Source organism: Haliotis rubra, unplaced genomic scaffold, assembly GCF_003918875.1.
Source record: "Haliotis rubra isolate DU_JTF1 unplaced genomic scaffold, ASM391887v1 Scf403, whole genome shotgun sequence".
Lineage (NCBI taxonomy): Eukaryota > Metazoa > Mollusca > Gastropoda > Lepetellida > Haliotidae > Haliotis > Haliotis rubra.
The window spans coordinates 744,953-762,399 of NW_025767084.1; the positions used below are offsets into that span (position 1 = coordinate 744,953).

The window sequence follows — 17,447 nt, forward strand, 5'->3', positions numbered from 1 at the left end:
GGATGTAAGTGTGAAGCAAATTCTAGGTTTATTGGCGACGTTTCAGAATTATTTAAGATTTGTTTCTTCACAGCAGTCGAAATGTTTGTTTTGTTCGAAGTTTAGCCGTAAAGATGCCATTTTGACGGATGACCCGAGAGTAGCAGCTTCTGCGATGTTTACACTGCGGAATTGTTGGAAATATTTAGGGAATCCCAGAATGTAATGAAAATATTTACATTAGGGCGTCATTAGACAATGATAAGCTAATAAGTGTTTGATACAACCGTTTTTAATGTTGCCATTAACTAATGATGCATTAAGGATTTAATGTATCATTAGGGTTTAATGTGGACATTAGTTAATGAAGCAATGATACAACGGATCAGATCTTTGGCGTGGCGAGCAAAGCGCTTTAACCACTAGGCTACCCCCGCCAACCCTCTGTAATATGAGGACATGGCGTTTTTGAGTATATGTTTTACTCCTTCATCCCTCATGACATCCATAAAGTTTGGCCAATTCCTGTCAGTGTCAAAAACATCTGATTCTATTGGCACAGACATGACTTTTAGCATATCTAAGCATAGTATATAGTATATTTTCATATGAACATGAGATCAATTATTAGATCAGGTTTTCTAGAACAATTGTTACAAGGAGCAGGTTACTGACTGTTGGGTTCATTCATTGGAGATGGACACAGCAAGAATAAGGTTTACAGTTATCTTTCTGAAGGGGTCTCTTTGCAAATCTGTTGTTATTTCAACATTAAACATTTGCCTGAGAAAGCATGTAAGTTAAATATTGAAAGGAGAAAAGTTTCTACTGGCTGGACCGATGCTTGGCCACAAGGGTTATTTATAAGGGCAGTTAGGTGAGTGTTTAATAAGGCTGTAACGATTCACTCGCATATTCGGTGAATCGAACCGTAACCCTTCATGAATTCAATTCGTTATTTGTGGTGACCCAAACCGAATATTAACGAATATTTACGATTTTTTAAAGGGAGCATGCTTTACTTGAACCCTTATGTCCTTTCCAAAGTGAGATATGCAAGAATGGAACATGTACTAGCATTGCAGTAGTGCAAGTCATGTTAGTTTGCCAAGGCCGCACATGGTACTGTTGAATGTAACTATTACATACCAAATTTGAGTGTCATGAGATCACTGGTTATTGCTGACAAGTCAAAACTGTCAACATGGGCGTTCCATATTGTACATCAATCACTTAACTACAATATTGTATTTGTGAATAATTATTCGTATTCGTTATCCAATATTTATGATACGTATCATATTCGCCACATAGTGTATTCATTGCAGCTCTAGTGTTTAACATGTACCCAGATCAGAAAAACTATTTTTGGGAGATGAATACTTGTTAGTTCTCTCATGTAATCCATGGTCAAATTTCTCTGTAATAGAAGACTGAATGAATATTTGTGTTGGAAACACTCAGTAAGCAGGGTCTGACCAGTACTTTGTCTGCAGGTCACTACTACAAGATGGCATCAAAGGTGGACCTCGACCAATTCCTGGAACAGCCAGAGAACTATGTGCCTCCTTTGGCTCCCAGCAAGCTGCCCCCACCAGAGATGCTGCCCAAACGAAGGAAACCAGAGCAGGTCCAGGCCATCCGAGAAGTAGAGCTACAGGGCTACTGCCCCGTCACCTTCCTGGACGGCAAGAAGAGGTCAGTTCAGGACTCTTTGACAAATTTGTAATATAAATTTTATTACCTGTTCAATGGAAGGCATATGTTTTCTTCTTAAAAACAGTTAGCAAGGCCCAAATTATTTAATACTGCTATAGTAAATCCCCAATCATAGCATGAATGAGTGAGTTTAGTTTTACATTGCTTTTAGCAATATTCTAGAACATCACGGCCGGGGACACCAAAAATGGGCTTCACACATTGTACACATGTAGGGAATCGAACCTGGGCCTTTATCATGGCATGACAGATTTCGGAAGTTATTAATTTCTATCGGGTAGAATATAAAGTAAATATCTTTATTGTACTGTTGTAACTTGTAAATCATATGTTTGAAACTGTGATAATTTGTAACACGCAATTTCAAAGGCTCTGGTGGTCAGAGCGAATGAGTGAGTTTAGTTTTACACCGCACTCAGCAATATTCCAGCTATATGGTGGCAGTCTGTAAATAATGGAGTCTGGACCAGACAATCCAGTGATCAACAGCATGAGCATCGATCTACACAACTGGGATACTATGACATGTGTCAAGCAAGTCAGTGAGCCTGACCACCCGATCCCGTTAGTCGCCTCTTTTGACAAGCATGGGTTACTGAAGGTTCATTCTAACCCGGATCTTCACGGGTCTCTGGTGGTCAGACGAAGAGATATGGTTAATTGTGTGTTGTTGTACCCCAATGGAGTAGATAGTTGGTCAGTTGGGTGTCTGTCAAGACCTGACATTAAAACGCCACCTTCAGATAGCCACATGTGGCTATAAAACACAACCAATCAACTTAAAATGGAAGTCACCTGTGTGCATTAGATGGTGATTCAGAGGTCATCTGTCCTAAGCAACTGATTCAGATCTTGGGAGGGACTTGATGCAGGTATATTGATATGGTTGATTTTTGGTCTCCCTGACAACTAGGAGAGTTGTTCACAATATAAATCATAGTTGTGGCCAATCTATATTTACCCGTGAAGATCCAAGTTAGAATTGATCTTCAGTAACCCATGCTTGTTAACCTCGACTAACTTGAATTCGGGTGGTCAGGCTCGCTGACTTGCTTGACACATGTCATTGTATCCCAATTCGTAGATTGATGCTCATGCTGTTGATCACTGGATTGTTAGGTCCAGACTTGATCATTTACAGACCGCCGCCATATAGCTGGAATATTGCGGAGTCCGGAGTTAAACAAGATAGAAACAAACAAAGCATGCATTACAGCACCTCATATCATAGACAGTGTTAAAATGTGACTAGTCCTTCACAAAATGAGGTGTTTGTCAGAACATCATACTCATATGGTACCATATTTTCTTTAGTATAGTGTTTTTTCTTACTCACTTTTCAAAGTTTTTGCAATGAACCAAACATGATCTCTACTTGAAGGTGATTAGTTACATCATTTGTTTGTTTGATGTTTAATGGGACACTCAGCAATATTCCAGCTGTATATATTCAAGCTACCTATATTTCATCATTAACTGTATGGGTCATTTCCTGCTATTGTGTACACAATCGTTTTTAGAGATTAATGAGTTGTTTTGTTTGCTGCAGATACGAGTCTATAGTGCCAGGGAACCCAGACTTGATAGTGGAATACAGGAAGAAGTATTACTACTTTGAGTCAGAGGAGAAACTCCTGAAGTTCATGAAGTAAGTACTGATGCCGACAGAACATTTTAATATACTCAATAGTGTGTCTTGTTTTAGTGTATTCTTTAACAATAGATTGTGTTCAGTAAGTCAGAGACCGTCTCCGTGGCGTAGTGGTTAGAGCGTACGCCCGGAGAGCGGAAGATCGCGGGTTCAATCCCCGACCGAGGCATACCAAAAGACGTTAAAATAAGGTACTTGTTGGTTCCTGCCTGGTGCTCGGCATTAATGGGTACAACAAGGACTGGTCGCCTCGGAGTCAGTATAATGTGTCTGAGTGGGGTATTCATGTTTCACTGCGGCATGGTATCTCAGTGAGCTAGCACTATAAAACCAGCTTCAGTCTGGGCTAGTACAAGCAGCCGCACATACACATACACACACATGCATGTCGTCATATGAGCGAAATATTCTCAAGCACGACGTTAAACCCAATTTCACCTCACCTCATTAAGTCTGACTGTTCATTTTTAAAGTTTGATGTTATGTAAAAAGTAAAATAGTGCGTTATCACTTTTTGTGTTTTTTTTTTTCAGTTTTCAAATATAAAGGTTAGCGTATTATTGAAAATTACCTTAATAAAGAGAAGATTGAAATAACATAATTAGTTATGGGCTGATGTTCTATCATCTTGTTAATAAAGTCTGACTGATCATTTTTTAGGCTTGATGTATTGTAAAAATTATAATAGGTCTTTATTAATTTAATGGGTTTTTTTTTCAATATTCAAACTTAAAGGTTATCAAAATACAAAGGTATACATTGTTAGACAGCAAATTCAATTCATTTCATTGGTAATATTTCCTGCCTTCTCTCCCCAAAGACTGCCTGAGGTGTACTGGAACCTCAAGCTCCCCCACAAGCTACCCCCCAAGAAAGAGCCCCTCCCTGTGACTGGGCTCCCCATGCTGGGGTTCATGGAGCAGACAGCGTCCACTGCTGTGATCAAAGCACTCACTGCAGCTGGCAACTTCAAGCCCAAGTACCCCTTCATCAGCACATCCCGTTCATCCTTGCTGTACGTGGCATATCATCTGAAAGGTGAGTTGTTGTCAGGGATTCCTTAGATATGTATACTCAGCGTCATTATTAAAGGGTCATGCTGATAACAAGAGATAATGTGTTAAAGAAATTTTGCGTTTTTATTTGCATCCTCAAGGAATCATTTCATGCCCTCTTTCACCGTTGTTTGTCATGCATTGCACAAGCATGGGCTGAAGCATTGATTCAGATCAGGCATATGTTTGGGGTAGCTTTTTCCATGACTTTCAATTTTTCACTTGTTATTTTTTTTTCTTCCATTTTTCCGGTTTGAGGAAAGCATCCATTATGTGTGACAGAGGTATAAATAGCATGTGCTTCCACTGTTGAACACATTGTCAGCACACTCAGACCTAGTGATGCTTTTGGCATATGTTAATGTTTGACACCATAGTTCAAGGGAGGCCTTCAGTAGAGACGTGGGGCAAGGGTTCCTCAAATTGTGGGACCAGTGAAGATCCGGGTTAGAATTGGTCTTCAGTAACCCATGCTTGTCGTAAGAGGTGACTGACGGGATCGGGTGTTCAGGCTCGCTGACTTGCTTGACATGTCATTGTATCCCAATTGCGTAGATTGATGCTCATGCTGTTGATCACTGGATTGTCTGGTCCAGACTCGATTATTTACAGACCGCCGCCATATTGCTGGAATATTGTGGGTTTGAGTCCTGGTTTGCCCTTATTATGGTTCCAGGTTTGTCAGTACATTGGATGTGTTTGTGGTAAACCTCTGAGATCGACATCACTTCTTTTCTTCCTCATTAGCTGACATACTTGAAACAGTGTTCAGAGTGCTTTGAAGCACCCAAACTCTTGTCAACTGTTAAAGAAATAATGTGACACAGAATATATGGATCACATTTACATATCGAGACAGCCATTATAGTTTGTGAACTTTGATCCAACTTACTCTACTTGGATCTGCTGGATCTTGTCAGATGGGAGTTATGTCCATTGATATTTATTGGTGGGAATGGAGTCAGAATTTTTTAGACAGTTTTGAGAAATACTTCAGCCCATTTAAATGGGAGTGCACTATGATTAGCCTTCACTCCTTGTTGTTCATCACACCAACTTGTAAATGCCACTCAAACAAGTTTTCACAATGCCTATCCAATAGGCAACACAACTAACTACTTCTTAGAGTTGAGGTCCTTTTGGAGATTATGCCAGCAAAAAACAGGAATATTCTAATTAAATCCTCACAAAGTCAAAAGCAAATATTCCACAATTTCACTTTATTGCTTTAAATCCAGGATGGTATCTACTGAAGCAGAAAGATGTGTCATTACCTTTCTGTGGGACAAGTGGGACATTACCAGTAGTTGTGCACTGCCAGATTTTCAGCGAGTCTTATGACTGACTCTGTAACAAACATTTATTTATATTTTTCACTTTCCAGCTTACAACCCTAAGAGTTCCGACTATGTCGAAAGAAATACAAGAAAAACTGCAACAGTTTGAAGAGGCGTGCCACCTGATCCAGTACCTGGGGACAACATGACCGTCCGTTATCACTTAATCCCACAGAGAGACCAAAGACTTTGATATAAAACTTGAGACCTTCTTCTCTCTCCGTGGCATCGAGCCAACACCCACCTGGATTGCATAGCTTCTGTACCTCTTCCTGCCAAGTCTTCAGTTTTCATCAAGTGCCTGAGAGGGCTGGGTTTTTAAATCAGCAAGTTTTGAAGTCAAATTTAAGGAAAGTGGATGTGAGTGTAGCATTATTTGGTTAAAATTCATAATTCATGTCTTCAATTTAGAATATACAATTAATTAATGTCTGATTTAGTATTTCAACTTGGTTGATAATTTAATACTGATATTATCAATATTTGGGAAATATTTGTATATTTGTAAATATATTTTAGGATAAATGTAGATAGATATATATTCATTCATGACATCCAAATGACTTTATTTGATAAACTGTCCAGTTTTTCTTTTCAATCATGTCCAAAGATTTTTTTACCTAGTTATAGTATTACAAGAATATACTTGCAATTTCTTGTACTTCCGTCCAAGTTGCCTTGAGTATTATTACCTTCCCAGATATATTTTTACTGTTGTTTTTTTCCAGAAATATTGCAGTATTCGTAGATATTACTTTACTCTATTTTCTCAGCATTTTCTTCAATGTGTAAACATTCCTTTTTAAGAAGCATTGTTTCAGTAATTTTGATGCATATTCATCAAAACTATGGTAAAGAAAGTAGTGGTCAAGGATTTTAGAAAATGCTTTAAATTTAAGATTGTTAGGTTTTGAATTCTTGTCAAGCCACCTGAAGATAGCTTTAAATGTCTCTTATATGCCTTGTTAAATTCAAAGATGATTCAACAGACACTTATCACTCTTACTGAAGATAGCTTTCAATATCTGTTATATGCCTTGTTAAATTCAAAGATGATTCAACAGACACTTGTCAGTCTTACTGAAGATAGCTTTCAATATCTCTTATATGCCTTGTTAAATTCAAAGATGATTCAACAGACACTTGTCAGTCTTACAGAAGATAGCTTTAATAATCTGTTACCTGGTACATGTCTTGTTGAATTCAAAGATGATTCAACAGACACATGTCACTCTTACTGAAGATAGCTTTCAATATCTCTTATATGTCTTGTTAAATTCAAAGATGATTCACTAGACATTTTCACTCTTACAGAAGATAGCTTTAATAATCTGTTACCTGGTACATGTCTTGTTAAATTCAAAGATGATTCAACAGACACATGTCACTCTTACTGAAGATAGCTTTCAATATCTCTTATATGCCTTGTTAAATTCAAAGATGATTCAACAGACACTTGTCACTCTTACTGAAGATAGCTTTCAATATCTCTTATATGTCTTGTTAAATTCAAAGATGATTCACTAGACATTTTCACTCTTACAGAAGATAGCTTTAATAATCTGTTACCTGGTACATGTCTTGTTAAATTCAAAGATGTTTCAACAGACACTTGTAACTCTTACTTTAAGATAGCTTTAAATATCTGTTATATGCCTTGTTAAATTGTTAAGATATTTCAACAGACACTGTTCACTCTGACATGCGTTCACCCCAGTGTTTATCTGTGATATATGGTGCCTGTCTGCATCTCATTAATTGTGCTGTGATGAATATTGTTTATGGGACACGTTATTGCCATCGAACTACATGTACATATTTTTTGTGTAATATATTGTGATCTCAGAATACATGTATTAAGAATTATATTAAATTATATTTATAGATTTTATCTGTGTTGGTTTGTTTTGAGCTGGTGAGTTATGTTTTGAACAGCAGGGTAAGAATACCCCCCCTCTCGAAAACCAAACTCATGAACTGTCACTCATATAACACAGTAAATACACGGTCATTAAAGTGTACAAGGTATAAAAGCAATAAGTGAGGTTCAGTACTGTATGTTACTCTCACAAATAATGCAAACTTTATTACATCATGTGACATCACTACATTCAAGCACTTTGAAAAGCTGAAAAGCACACCAGGTGATCTTTCATACAAAGTAAGCGCCCATCAACAGAGTACGACAATACCATTCCCTTATTACAAATAGTTGTTGTACCATCATTACATACTTACGTCATCATGGCGAAAGCAGTAAACGAAAGAAAAAAAAATTCTTCACTCAGTGCGAGAATCAATCTGTGGCACTACTTACCACTTCGCCGTCCCTTAGTGTCTCTCCACCTTCCCACGGAGCTACCAAGACAACTGAAATCAGGGCGTTCATTAATACAATACAAACCCACACAGAAGCTTAAACCGTCAGCGTCTAATAGAATAAACCTGCAGTGACGATCACCCATCTCAGTAGCACTGAGGTAAGATGGAGGACTCTCGCTCAGACGACCTGGGTTCGATTCCCAGCTTAGACATTCTTTCCTATTGCTGGAATATTGCTAAAAGTGGCATAAAACTAAACTCACTCACTTACATGTCTGTAGGACAGTTCCTCACAGACAATTCCCTACAGGGACAATTGCCCACAAGGACCAAACCACACACAGATTATTCACACCACTGACATTTAAATTCAGACCCTGCCTTCAAGGAGTCTATTTTGAGCAATGTTTTCTTTCTCTTGTCAAGAGAATTGATAATTACACAACAGGTAATTAGGCTGGGTACATTACTTTTGTTTACACAAGGCTTGCTAGAGGATAACAGAAACATGTGAACATCCAAAGAGTTAATTTTATGTTAATCAGTGTTCAATTATTGTCTGTGTGATTATAAAAAGAAGTTGCTAGACGTCCTGTGGAGCGATGATGTAAGTGTGAAGCAAAGTGTGGTTCAACGTCAGTGCTAAGATTATTTCATGTACAGTGACATGAATGCATATACCAGTCCAGACTTAACAATATTTTCAAGTGTTTACAGATCTACTGAGATTCGGCAGCAAGGAGCAACAAAGATTTACTTCATGCAGTACACTTTATAAGACTACAATGGGTCTTGGGTTAGGAATATATTTTACTGGCGCTTCTGTCTTTTTTGCTTTCATGGTAAATGATCTTCTACACAGTATCATTTTATAATTAACATATTTCTTGACGGTAAGGTGACAAGAGTTTCACCCCTTTAAGTGTCTTGCGTTCATTAGAGTAACTTCCCTTGGTGGCTTTAGCACCAGAGGGCGTTGCTTTCCATTACCGTGGCGTCCGCTGTTTGCCGCTTGCAGTTAGCGTTACTGCTTTTTTATGCTTAGGGGCAGAATAAGAGATGCTCATTCACTCTCACTCCTTGCCAACAGAAGGCCTGACTGAATGATATACAGGTATATTTGTGTTGTTAGGCATGTTGCCAGACCGGGAATGTGATAGTCACGCGGACTAGTGAATAATACTATTGACTCAAGTTGTAAACTTGATTCCTGATGCTGGTCAAGATGATCACACTTGCAAGGTACCACAAGAAAAACTTGACACTAATACGCATCATCATACCGGATAAAAGCAACTCGGATGGAATGTGTAATGTCAGCACGAAAGAGTAATCTCAGACAAAGCTGGTAGAACTTCGATTTAAGGGAGGCAACTCCGCCTATCATATTTGTAAGGTGTGACACGATATACGACCACTGTGGAGATGACAGCTTGGAAAAAAAGGAAATATTATTTCTGAATTTGCAATCAATACATCAGCACAGGTCATTTCAAACAGAGCATGCGCCCCAATATCAAATGTGTGGTCTGACAAAATGTTGAACAGTAATAAGGGAAATATATAGGATATTATATGAGTGCCCATGTCATACTATATTTACGACACGGGTATTTCGGTATTCCCGAGTGAGAGCGAGGGATATGCCGATATTTAGGCACGAGTGTCGTAAACACAGTATGGTATGGGCACGTATATATTATTCTATTTATTACCTTTCAAACATAGGCTGGCTACCCGCCGTCGCCGCATGTAGAACGCAACGTCATAGAAGGAACGTGACGTCATAGCATTGTTCATGACGTCCCGTCACCTTGACAAAGTGATATTTGCACTATGACTGGGCATTAGGATTCTATAGTCAAGAGAAGCATGGAATCTTAGTGATAGACTGCTCCAGCAAGTTACAGAACGTTCCAGAAAACATTAAAATCTTAAGATTCAAAAAGACGTCTCTGATCCTACATCAAGACCCCCGATTGTATTGAGGTGGCATTTTGATCCTGGATTCCACCCCAAGCCTGTTTTTGGAAGCTTGGTAACTGCTGCTGCAAGGAGTATATTACTATTGCTAATTCTGTTGCCATTACAACAGCGACTTTGTTTTAGGCTGATTTAAAGGTTTGTTCTCATTCAATTCTTCAGCTTGCATATTTCAGGGTTAACCTATAGGTACAGTAAGTGACACGTGTGACTATCGGTAAAGATAACAATAAAACACATTACTATATCATTTTGAATATCCTGTGATACTGGCTACAGTGTTTCCAGGAGATTTGTATCCTCAGAAACAGGGAGGTACTCCACTACTGAAAGTATTGACTTGCCACTTTGAATTTTCCACAAGGTCTCATACAGACCTTGTCATGTTCAGTAACAAATAGACAACTTAATTTGAATGTTTTGTGCACTTTATTCATGAAACAGGAAGCGCCGACTCTACAAGGAGTGCATTTTACTGTCCCTGAATCCAGGAGTTGAAGGAGGACACGCGAGTGTAGACACTTGGGTAGCTGCCAGAGCAGGAGCTGATACCCCATGACGTGATTCCAGTCAGCGTATTACCGACAACCATCGGGCCACCACTGTCACCCTAGAAACGAAAGTAATCACCTATGTAATCATCTGTAACCAATAAGAGGATTATCACACGTTAATGGCACAAATGCTGCAGTGATTGACAGTGGCGATCACGTTTTACGATTGCAACGTATCCGTATTCGTATAACGTCACACAAGTCATGGTATCGCTGTTACGGGACTTACTTAACTGCATGATTTATATTTCAACGAAGGTGGACATGGTAACGTGAACTCACACTGCAAGCAGATTTGCCAGACGCAAAAATGCAGATATGTCCACTGTTGACAGTGGCTCCACTGATGCCAGACCATCTGCTGGAACAGTCGCTGTTGGTCAATACGGTCATGTCCACCTTCTGGAGGTTGTTGGGGGTGCTTCCACCTCCTACGGGAGCAAACATATGGAAAAGGTGGTAAAAGTACTGCCATAGTCATGTAGATCTTATGGACAAATGAACATGACAACAAGACTTCACTCAATGAGAAATACTGACCAGAGAGTCTTCCCCATCCGCTGATCGTGGCTGTTTGTCCGGAATAGTCGTTGCTACCAGAAGCCAGACTGACAGTTCCTACAGCTGCGCTGCTTGTGTCCATGGAGGTTTGCAGTCTCAGAACTGCGATGTCGTTGGGATAGCCAGCAGCATTACCATTGTAGCTCGGATGCTGCACAACATAACCAGAAATAACAGGGCTCAACAGTTGACACTAAAGTTCTTAACACAACAAAGTTCCCTGTGCTGAAATTATCACTCAAAATTCCAAAACATTCAATGAAACAGTAGACTATACATATTACATGAAAGTGTTTGAACAAAGGACGTAACTCACGTTGGTGTAGGAGGTGACTGAGGAGTACTGTTCAGTTCCATCAACATTGTTCATTCTGAGCATGCCAAAACCCAGACGGTAGCTGCTTGCGCTGTAAATGACATGAGGGAAACATTATCAGTGAGGTGACTCAAAATATATGTTAGGGGCTGAACCGCCTCTTACATGCAACAAAGCAGTGAGGTTAACAGATGATTTTATTTCCAAACTCCTGCAATAGTTTGTTACCTGCCCGAACAACAATTTCACTCTTAGTAGAACTATTGCATTTCTTAGTACATTTACTAAGACACATTTCCTGTATTACTATGACATTAAGATGTTTCTGTTACCTCAACTACCAGGATTTAAACGGTGCACATATAGTGTATCTCAACCGAGTGTCTTTTGATATCAAATATATCACCACGAGTTGATAAAATTAGAATTGTTTTTACTTTTATCAACGACTGTTTATATGTTTGATATCAGAAAACACGAGGGTGAGATTTTATCTATCATAAAAAATCACTTTTCACTAGTTTTGACTGAAAAATGTACTTCTCTGAATGTGGTACTGCCATTAGACTTGCAGTGCAGCGATGTCACAGCATTGTGACGTAATCAGGTTTCTGAGGTCATAGCATTGTGATGTCATGTAATTAATGACATCACGGCATTGTACAAATCTACTGTCAAAACGATATCTCCTTTGCAGATGCCAGAATTTGCTATATGTACAGTTACTGACTAACAGTACAACAGAGGAATTGTAATAAATGAAAACCAAATGTAAGCAGAGATAAAACTGAAATCGTTGTCTGAAAACAAATCGTGTAAAGATATAAAAAAAGGACAAAAACTGGTTTTGTAATGGTGAACGTTTACAAACTGATAGTGTGTATGTAGTAGATTTCCCACGTATACATGCCAGGTACTTTCAGGTTAATACGTGTCGACTTTTTACTGAGAAAGAGACGAAAATTACACAATAGTATTGGTTGAGACTGCTTTATATTGATATGGAGTACCAGCAATAATTACTTCTTGTCGTTGTTTAATTGCAGTTTCTATTTCTTGTCTTATCCATATAGATCCTTACCTGTTGGAGAGACAGTGGGCGGCAGTGAGGGCCTTGGTGGTGGTGTAGAGGACGCAGCCGCAGATGTGGAACCAGCTGGAGCCGCTCCTCACCTGAAGACTTCCTTGCCAGGGAAACTCGTTTGAGGCTGCATTGCTGCCTCCAACGATGTTGGGACTGATCTCAGCCAGAGCCGTAGCTGCAAGAGCATGTATAGTGGATATGGTATGTACGCTTTTCGTGATAACATCCAGATTGATGAGTTTGTATTATAGTATTATTAGAAACCTGAACATTGTATGACGTTTGTTCCTTCTTTATGTAACTGTCAAAGAGATACATTTGAAATATGAAAATCAACTTACCGGCCAAGGTGCAGAGAAGGGTGGTGAGAAATGCGTTCATCTTTGTGGATCGAGATGAAGTGACGATGTGTGCAGTCTGGTAGTCTTTTATACACATCAGGAGAGTGCAATGTGTTCTTCTCCCACCTTCATAAACGTGTCATTGTGCATAAAGCAGCCAAACTGAAACTCTCTTGAAGTTTTATGGTTCTAAATTATAAATGTCAGCGTTATTCAACAACTCACTGAAGAGGTCTCGTGATGTAACTATAATTCATAATATTGATTATACCCCCTTTGTTTGCCAGGCCACAGTCTATTATACGCTTATTCATTCGAGGCTGGACTTTAAGTTACAGAGTGATTGACAAAGGTATTTATCCAGCACACACAACACACACACACACACACACAACACAGAGAGAGAGAGAGAGAGAGAGAGAGAGAGAGAGAGAGAGAGAGAGAGAGAGAGAGAGAGAGAGAGAGAGCGAGAGAGAGAGTTGATAAAGTTACACATATCTGTGGCTTGCCAAGGATAGATTTACCTTTATCAACGAGTGTTGATATAATTGATATCAATAGACTGGAATATTGCTAAAAGCGGCGTAAAACTAAACTCACTCTCTCTCTCTCGCTTTCTCTCTCTTAAAAAAGAGAGAGAGAGAGAGAGAGAGAGAGAGAGAGAGAGAGAGGTACACATGTATAGATAGATAGATAGACCGAAGAATCGCACATGCAGAGAACGGCACATAAGAGATCAAACAAACTGCATTTGCGGAACGCCTGAATTCCGTGCTTTGACTGAGAGCTACGAACTCAGGTCTGTTATCTGACACGAGTGACCAATGAAAGCTGAGAAATAGGAATACCGGTAGACGGTGACTGACAAGGTCAATATAGAAGAGGGAGAAGCTGACAACATCATTCTCTCGCAGTAATTTCTGATGCCAAATAACGACGGTGTTTGCAACAAAACCCGATGGCAACAAAACATCCACTTAACGTGGTTGTCGCTGAAGTAGTACAGTCTGAACGGTGGTTGTCGCTGAAGTAGTACAGTCTGAACGGTGGTTGTTGCTGAAGTAGTACAGTCTGAACGGTGGTTGTTGCTGAAGTAGTATGGTCTGAATGGTGGTTGTTGCTGAAGAAGTAGTACAGTCTGAATGGTGGTTGTTGCTGAAGTAGTACAGTCTGAACGGTGGTTGCTGAAGTAGAAGTAGTACAGTCTGAACGGTGGTTTGCTGAAGCTGAGTCTAGTGGTTGTCTGAACAGGTGGTTGTTGCTGAAGTAGTACAGTCTGAACGGTGGTTGTCGCTGAAGTAGTACAGTCTGAACGGTGGTTGTTGCTGAAGTAGTAGTCAGAACGGTGAACGGTGGTTGTTGCTGAAGTAGTACAGTCTGAACGGTGGTTGTCGCTGAAGTAGTATAAGTCTGAACGGTCTGTTGTTGCTGAAGTAGTAGTGGAACGGTGGTTGCTGAAGAAGTAGTTGTTAGTCTGCGGTGGTTGTTGCTGAAGTAGTACAGTCTGAACGGTGGTTGTTGCTGCTGAAGTAGTACAGTCTGAACGGTGGTTGTCGCTGAAGTAGTACAGTCTGAACGGTGGTTGTCGCTGAAGTAGTATGGTCTGAACGGTGGTTGTCGCTGAAGTAGTACAGTCTGAACGGTGGTTGTCGCTGAAGTAGTACAGTCTGAATGGTGGTTGTTGCTGAAGTAGTACAGTCTGAACGGTGGTTGTCGCTGAAGTAGAACGGTGTCTGAACGGTGGTTGTTCGCTGAAGTAGTAGTCTGAACGGTGGTTGTCGCTGAAGTAGTACAGTCTGAACAGTGGTTGTTGCTGAAGTAGTACAGTCTGAACGGTGGTTGTTGCTGAAGTAGTACAGTCTGAACAGTGGTTGTTGCTGAAGTAGTATGGTCTGAACAGTGGTTGTTGCTGAAGTAGTAGCAGTCTGAATATTTCCTGAAGTAGTTCTGAACATGGTTGTTGCTAAGTAGTCATCTGAACACGATGTTTTATCGCTTATGTGATGAGTAGTTTCTGAACGGTGATACTGAAGTAGTTCAAACTGAAAGTGGTTCAGTAGTACACTCACAAACGGTGTTGTTGTGAAGTGGTACTGAACTGTTGTTGCTGCTGAAGTAATGCAGTCTGAACAGTGGTTGTGCCTGAAGTAGTAATATACCGTTAACTGAAGTGTATTTGAAGAGAGTACTCTCTAAACGGTGGTTGTCGCTGAAGTAGTACAGTCTGAACGGTGGTTGTCGTTGAAGTAGTAAAGATCCATTCCCAAGTTGTAAGAGTTATCTCCCTTGACAACAGCTCCCAATCAAAGATCAAGTGAGCACGACATACACGACATTTCCTCCATATCTACAGAACTGGTACCATACTACAGGAGGGGCCCTGACATGAGTTATCGATCACACGTGTTATTTTGAAATTTATTTTAATAAAATGGTATTTCACGGAAGCGAGTTTAGTATTCTGTTTATTACTCTCCAACATAAATTGATAGAAATAGCATACGGTGTGATGACTCTCAGCTTTTCGCGAGTGAAGCAACGTCTCATACCATTGTGTGACACCGGTATTAACATTGTGACGTCATAACTGGAACTCATTATGACGTCATACGTCCGGCATCACGCGATGCTATTACACAATGTGTAATAACATTGTAGACTTATTAAACAGTGATATCTTCGACGGGTAATAAACTTATGCTTCACAGAGGGCCTAGTGGTTAAAGCGTCCTATCGTGATCTTGGTGAGTGTGTGTGAGTGTGTGAGTTTAGTTTTACGCCGCACTCAGTAATATTCCAGCTATATGGCGGCGGTCTGTAAATAATCGAGTCTGGACCAGACAATCCACTGATCAACAGCATGAGCATCGATCTGCGCAATTGGGAACCGATGACTTGTGTTAACCAAGTCAGCGAGCCTGACCACCCGATCCCGTTAGTCGCCTCTTACGACAAGCATAGTCGCCTTTTGTGGCACGCATGGGTTGCTGAAGACCTATTCTATCCCGGATCTTCACGGGTCGTCTGAATATGAAGCTAACCAATGAATATTTACATACATGTACATAGGTGTATATTCTGCTGAGCATGAACACATTTTAAAACTATTATAATGTGTTTTATTAGCTACCCATAGAACGACAATACGCAACTAAGACAAGGGGTATTTTCTCCCATTTGAATGGGGTTCAGAACAAGGCAAAGGTGGTGGACACGTCGATTGCATTCATTATAACATAGTAGGCCCTGTAATAAAAAGTTTGCGCAGTCAGCAGACGTATGTTGATGTTCACAACACTTCAAAACATGATATCGATTACACCACGTTGTAGATTTTAATATGACATAGTTGTTGGTTGGAATTGTACTTTTGACAACGTAAAACGATCAAAACAGTCTTCTTCAAGTTAACGTTGCAACCACGTGTAATATTTATGAACATGAGACAAAACAGGTGATGAGTAACCTCTGGTCAGACCGCCTTATTTCTACCGAGATGATCCTCACCATGGTTTCAAGCAATATTGCATATTATACGTGTGTGTGTGTGTGTGTGTGTGTGTGTGTGTGTGTGTGCGTGCGTGCGTGCGTACGTATGTGCGTGCATGCACGTCTGGGTTTTCGTGGAGAGAGTGAGTGAGTGAGTTAGTGAGAGAGAATGAGGGGGGATTGAGAGAGAGAGAGAAAGTTGGTGAGAGAGAGAGAGAGAGAGAGAGAGAGAGACAGAGAGTGCGCGTGTGTGTGTGAGAGTTAGTGAGAGAGAGAGAGAGAGAGAGAGATCAGTGGTAGATATAACGTGTAGAATTTATTAATTCGTCAGGGGGACGGTCATCTGAGATGAAGAGGCACATTCCTAATGCTGTTCATGACTGTGTTGATGAGATCCTCAAGAAAATGGGGCCTTTCCGTCAATAAGTTTTTCAAGAAACTGGCCAGCGATAGTCTTTGACTTTCTGTGGGTGGGACACTAACTAAGGGAAATCTAGACAAGCATAAACCAAATGAATGTATGTATGTATGTATGTATGTATGTATGTATGTATGTATGTATGTATGTATGTATGTATGTATGTATGTATGTATGTATGTATGTATGTATGTATGTATGTATGTATGTATGTATGTATGTATGTATGTATGTGTGTGTGTGTATGTGTATGTATGTATGTATGTATGTATGTATGTATGTATGTATGTATGTATGTATGTATGTATGTATGTATGTATGTGTATGTATGTATGTATGTATGTCTGTATGTATGTATGTCTGTCTGTCTGTATGGGTGGATGTATGGGTGGATGCATGGATGGATGGATGGATGGATGGATGGATGGATGAATGGATGCATGCATGCATGTATGTATATTCAGAGACTATGTGTTAGTCTAGGACCGTGAGGCAGAGCAGTAGTAGGCATCTCGTAAAAGTTTTTGTCCTGTACTTGTTCTAGAAACTCTCTGGAAGATAGACAATTACTTTGTAGGCTACACGTTTGGGTACCGATAAAGGCATCTCAAATATACACATGCAAAAAAAGGATCGCA

The 17,447-nt window shown here is 39.9% G+C and overlaps 2 protein-coding genes and 1 long non-coding RNA gene across 3 annotated transcripts; 1 reads left to right on the forward strand and 2 right to left on the reverse strand.

The window, feature by feature from the left end:
* Positions 1-1,479: 1,479 nt before the first annotated feature.
* Positions 1,480-5,850, forward strand: LOC124287638 (adenylate kinase 9-like). Its single transcript, XM_046724136.1, has 4 exons — positions 1,480-1,677; positions 3,248-3,346; positions 4,170-4,387; positions 5,789-5,850. Exons 1-4 carry the CDS (start codon positions 1,490-1,492, stop codon positions 5,848-5,850), a joined length of 567 nt encoding a protein of 188 aa, XP_046580092.1. The 5' UTR covers positions 1,480-1,489.
* Positions 5,851-6,397: 547 nt separating this feature from the next.
* Positions 6,398-7,490, reverse strand: LOC124287648. Its single transcript, XR_006901300.1, has 2 exons — positions 7,040-7,490; positions 6,398-6,733 (listed from the first exon to the last, which is right to left on the reverse strand). It is a non-coding gene; the product is annotated as an uncharacterized LOC124287648 (long non-coding RNA).
* Positions 7,491-10,456: 2,966 nt separating this feature from the next.
* Positions 10,457-12,976, reverse strand: LOC124287653 (chymotrypsin-like serine proteinase). The gene is given in 9 exon segments (XM_046724156.1): positions 10,457-10,656; positions 10,883-11,017; positions 11,019-11,031; positions 11,141-11,193; positions 11,195-11,212; positions 11,214-11,312; positions 11,478-11,568; positions 12,559-12,736; positions 12,903-12,976. Coding segments are annotated over 9 exon segments (765 nt in total). The 5' UTR covers positions 12,943-12,976; the 3' UTR covers positions 10,457-10,518.
* Between the last annotated feature and the right edge of the window lie 4,471 nt (positions 12,977-17,447).

Excerpts from the sequence above, each read along its gene's own strand:
- LOC124287638 (XM_046724136.1), top strand. The coding sequence starts at position 1,490 with ATGGCATCAAAGGTGGACCTCGACCAATTCCTGGAACAGCCAGAGAAC. Across the intron at positions 3,347-4,169 it reads AAACTCCTGAAGTTCATGAA|ACTGCCTGAGGTGTACTGGA; the intron begins GTAAGTACTGAT and ends CTCTCCCCAAAG. Across the intron at positions 4,388-5,788 it reads CGTGGCATATCATCTGAAAG|CTTACAACCCTAAGAGTTCC; the intron begins GTGAGTTGTTGT and ends TTCACTTTCCAG.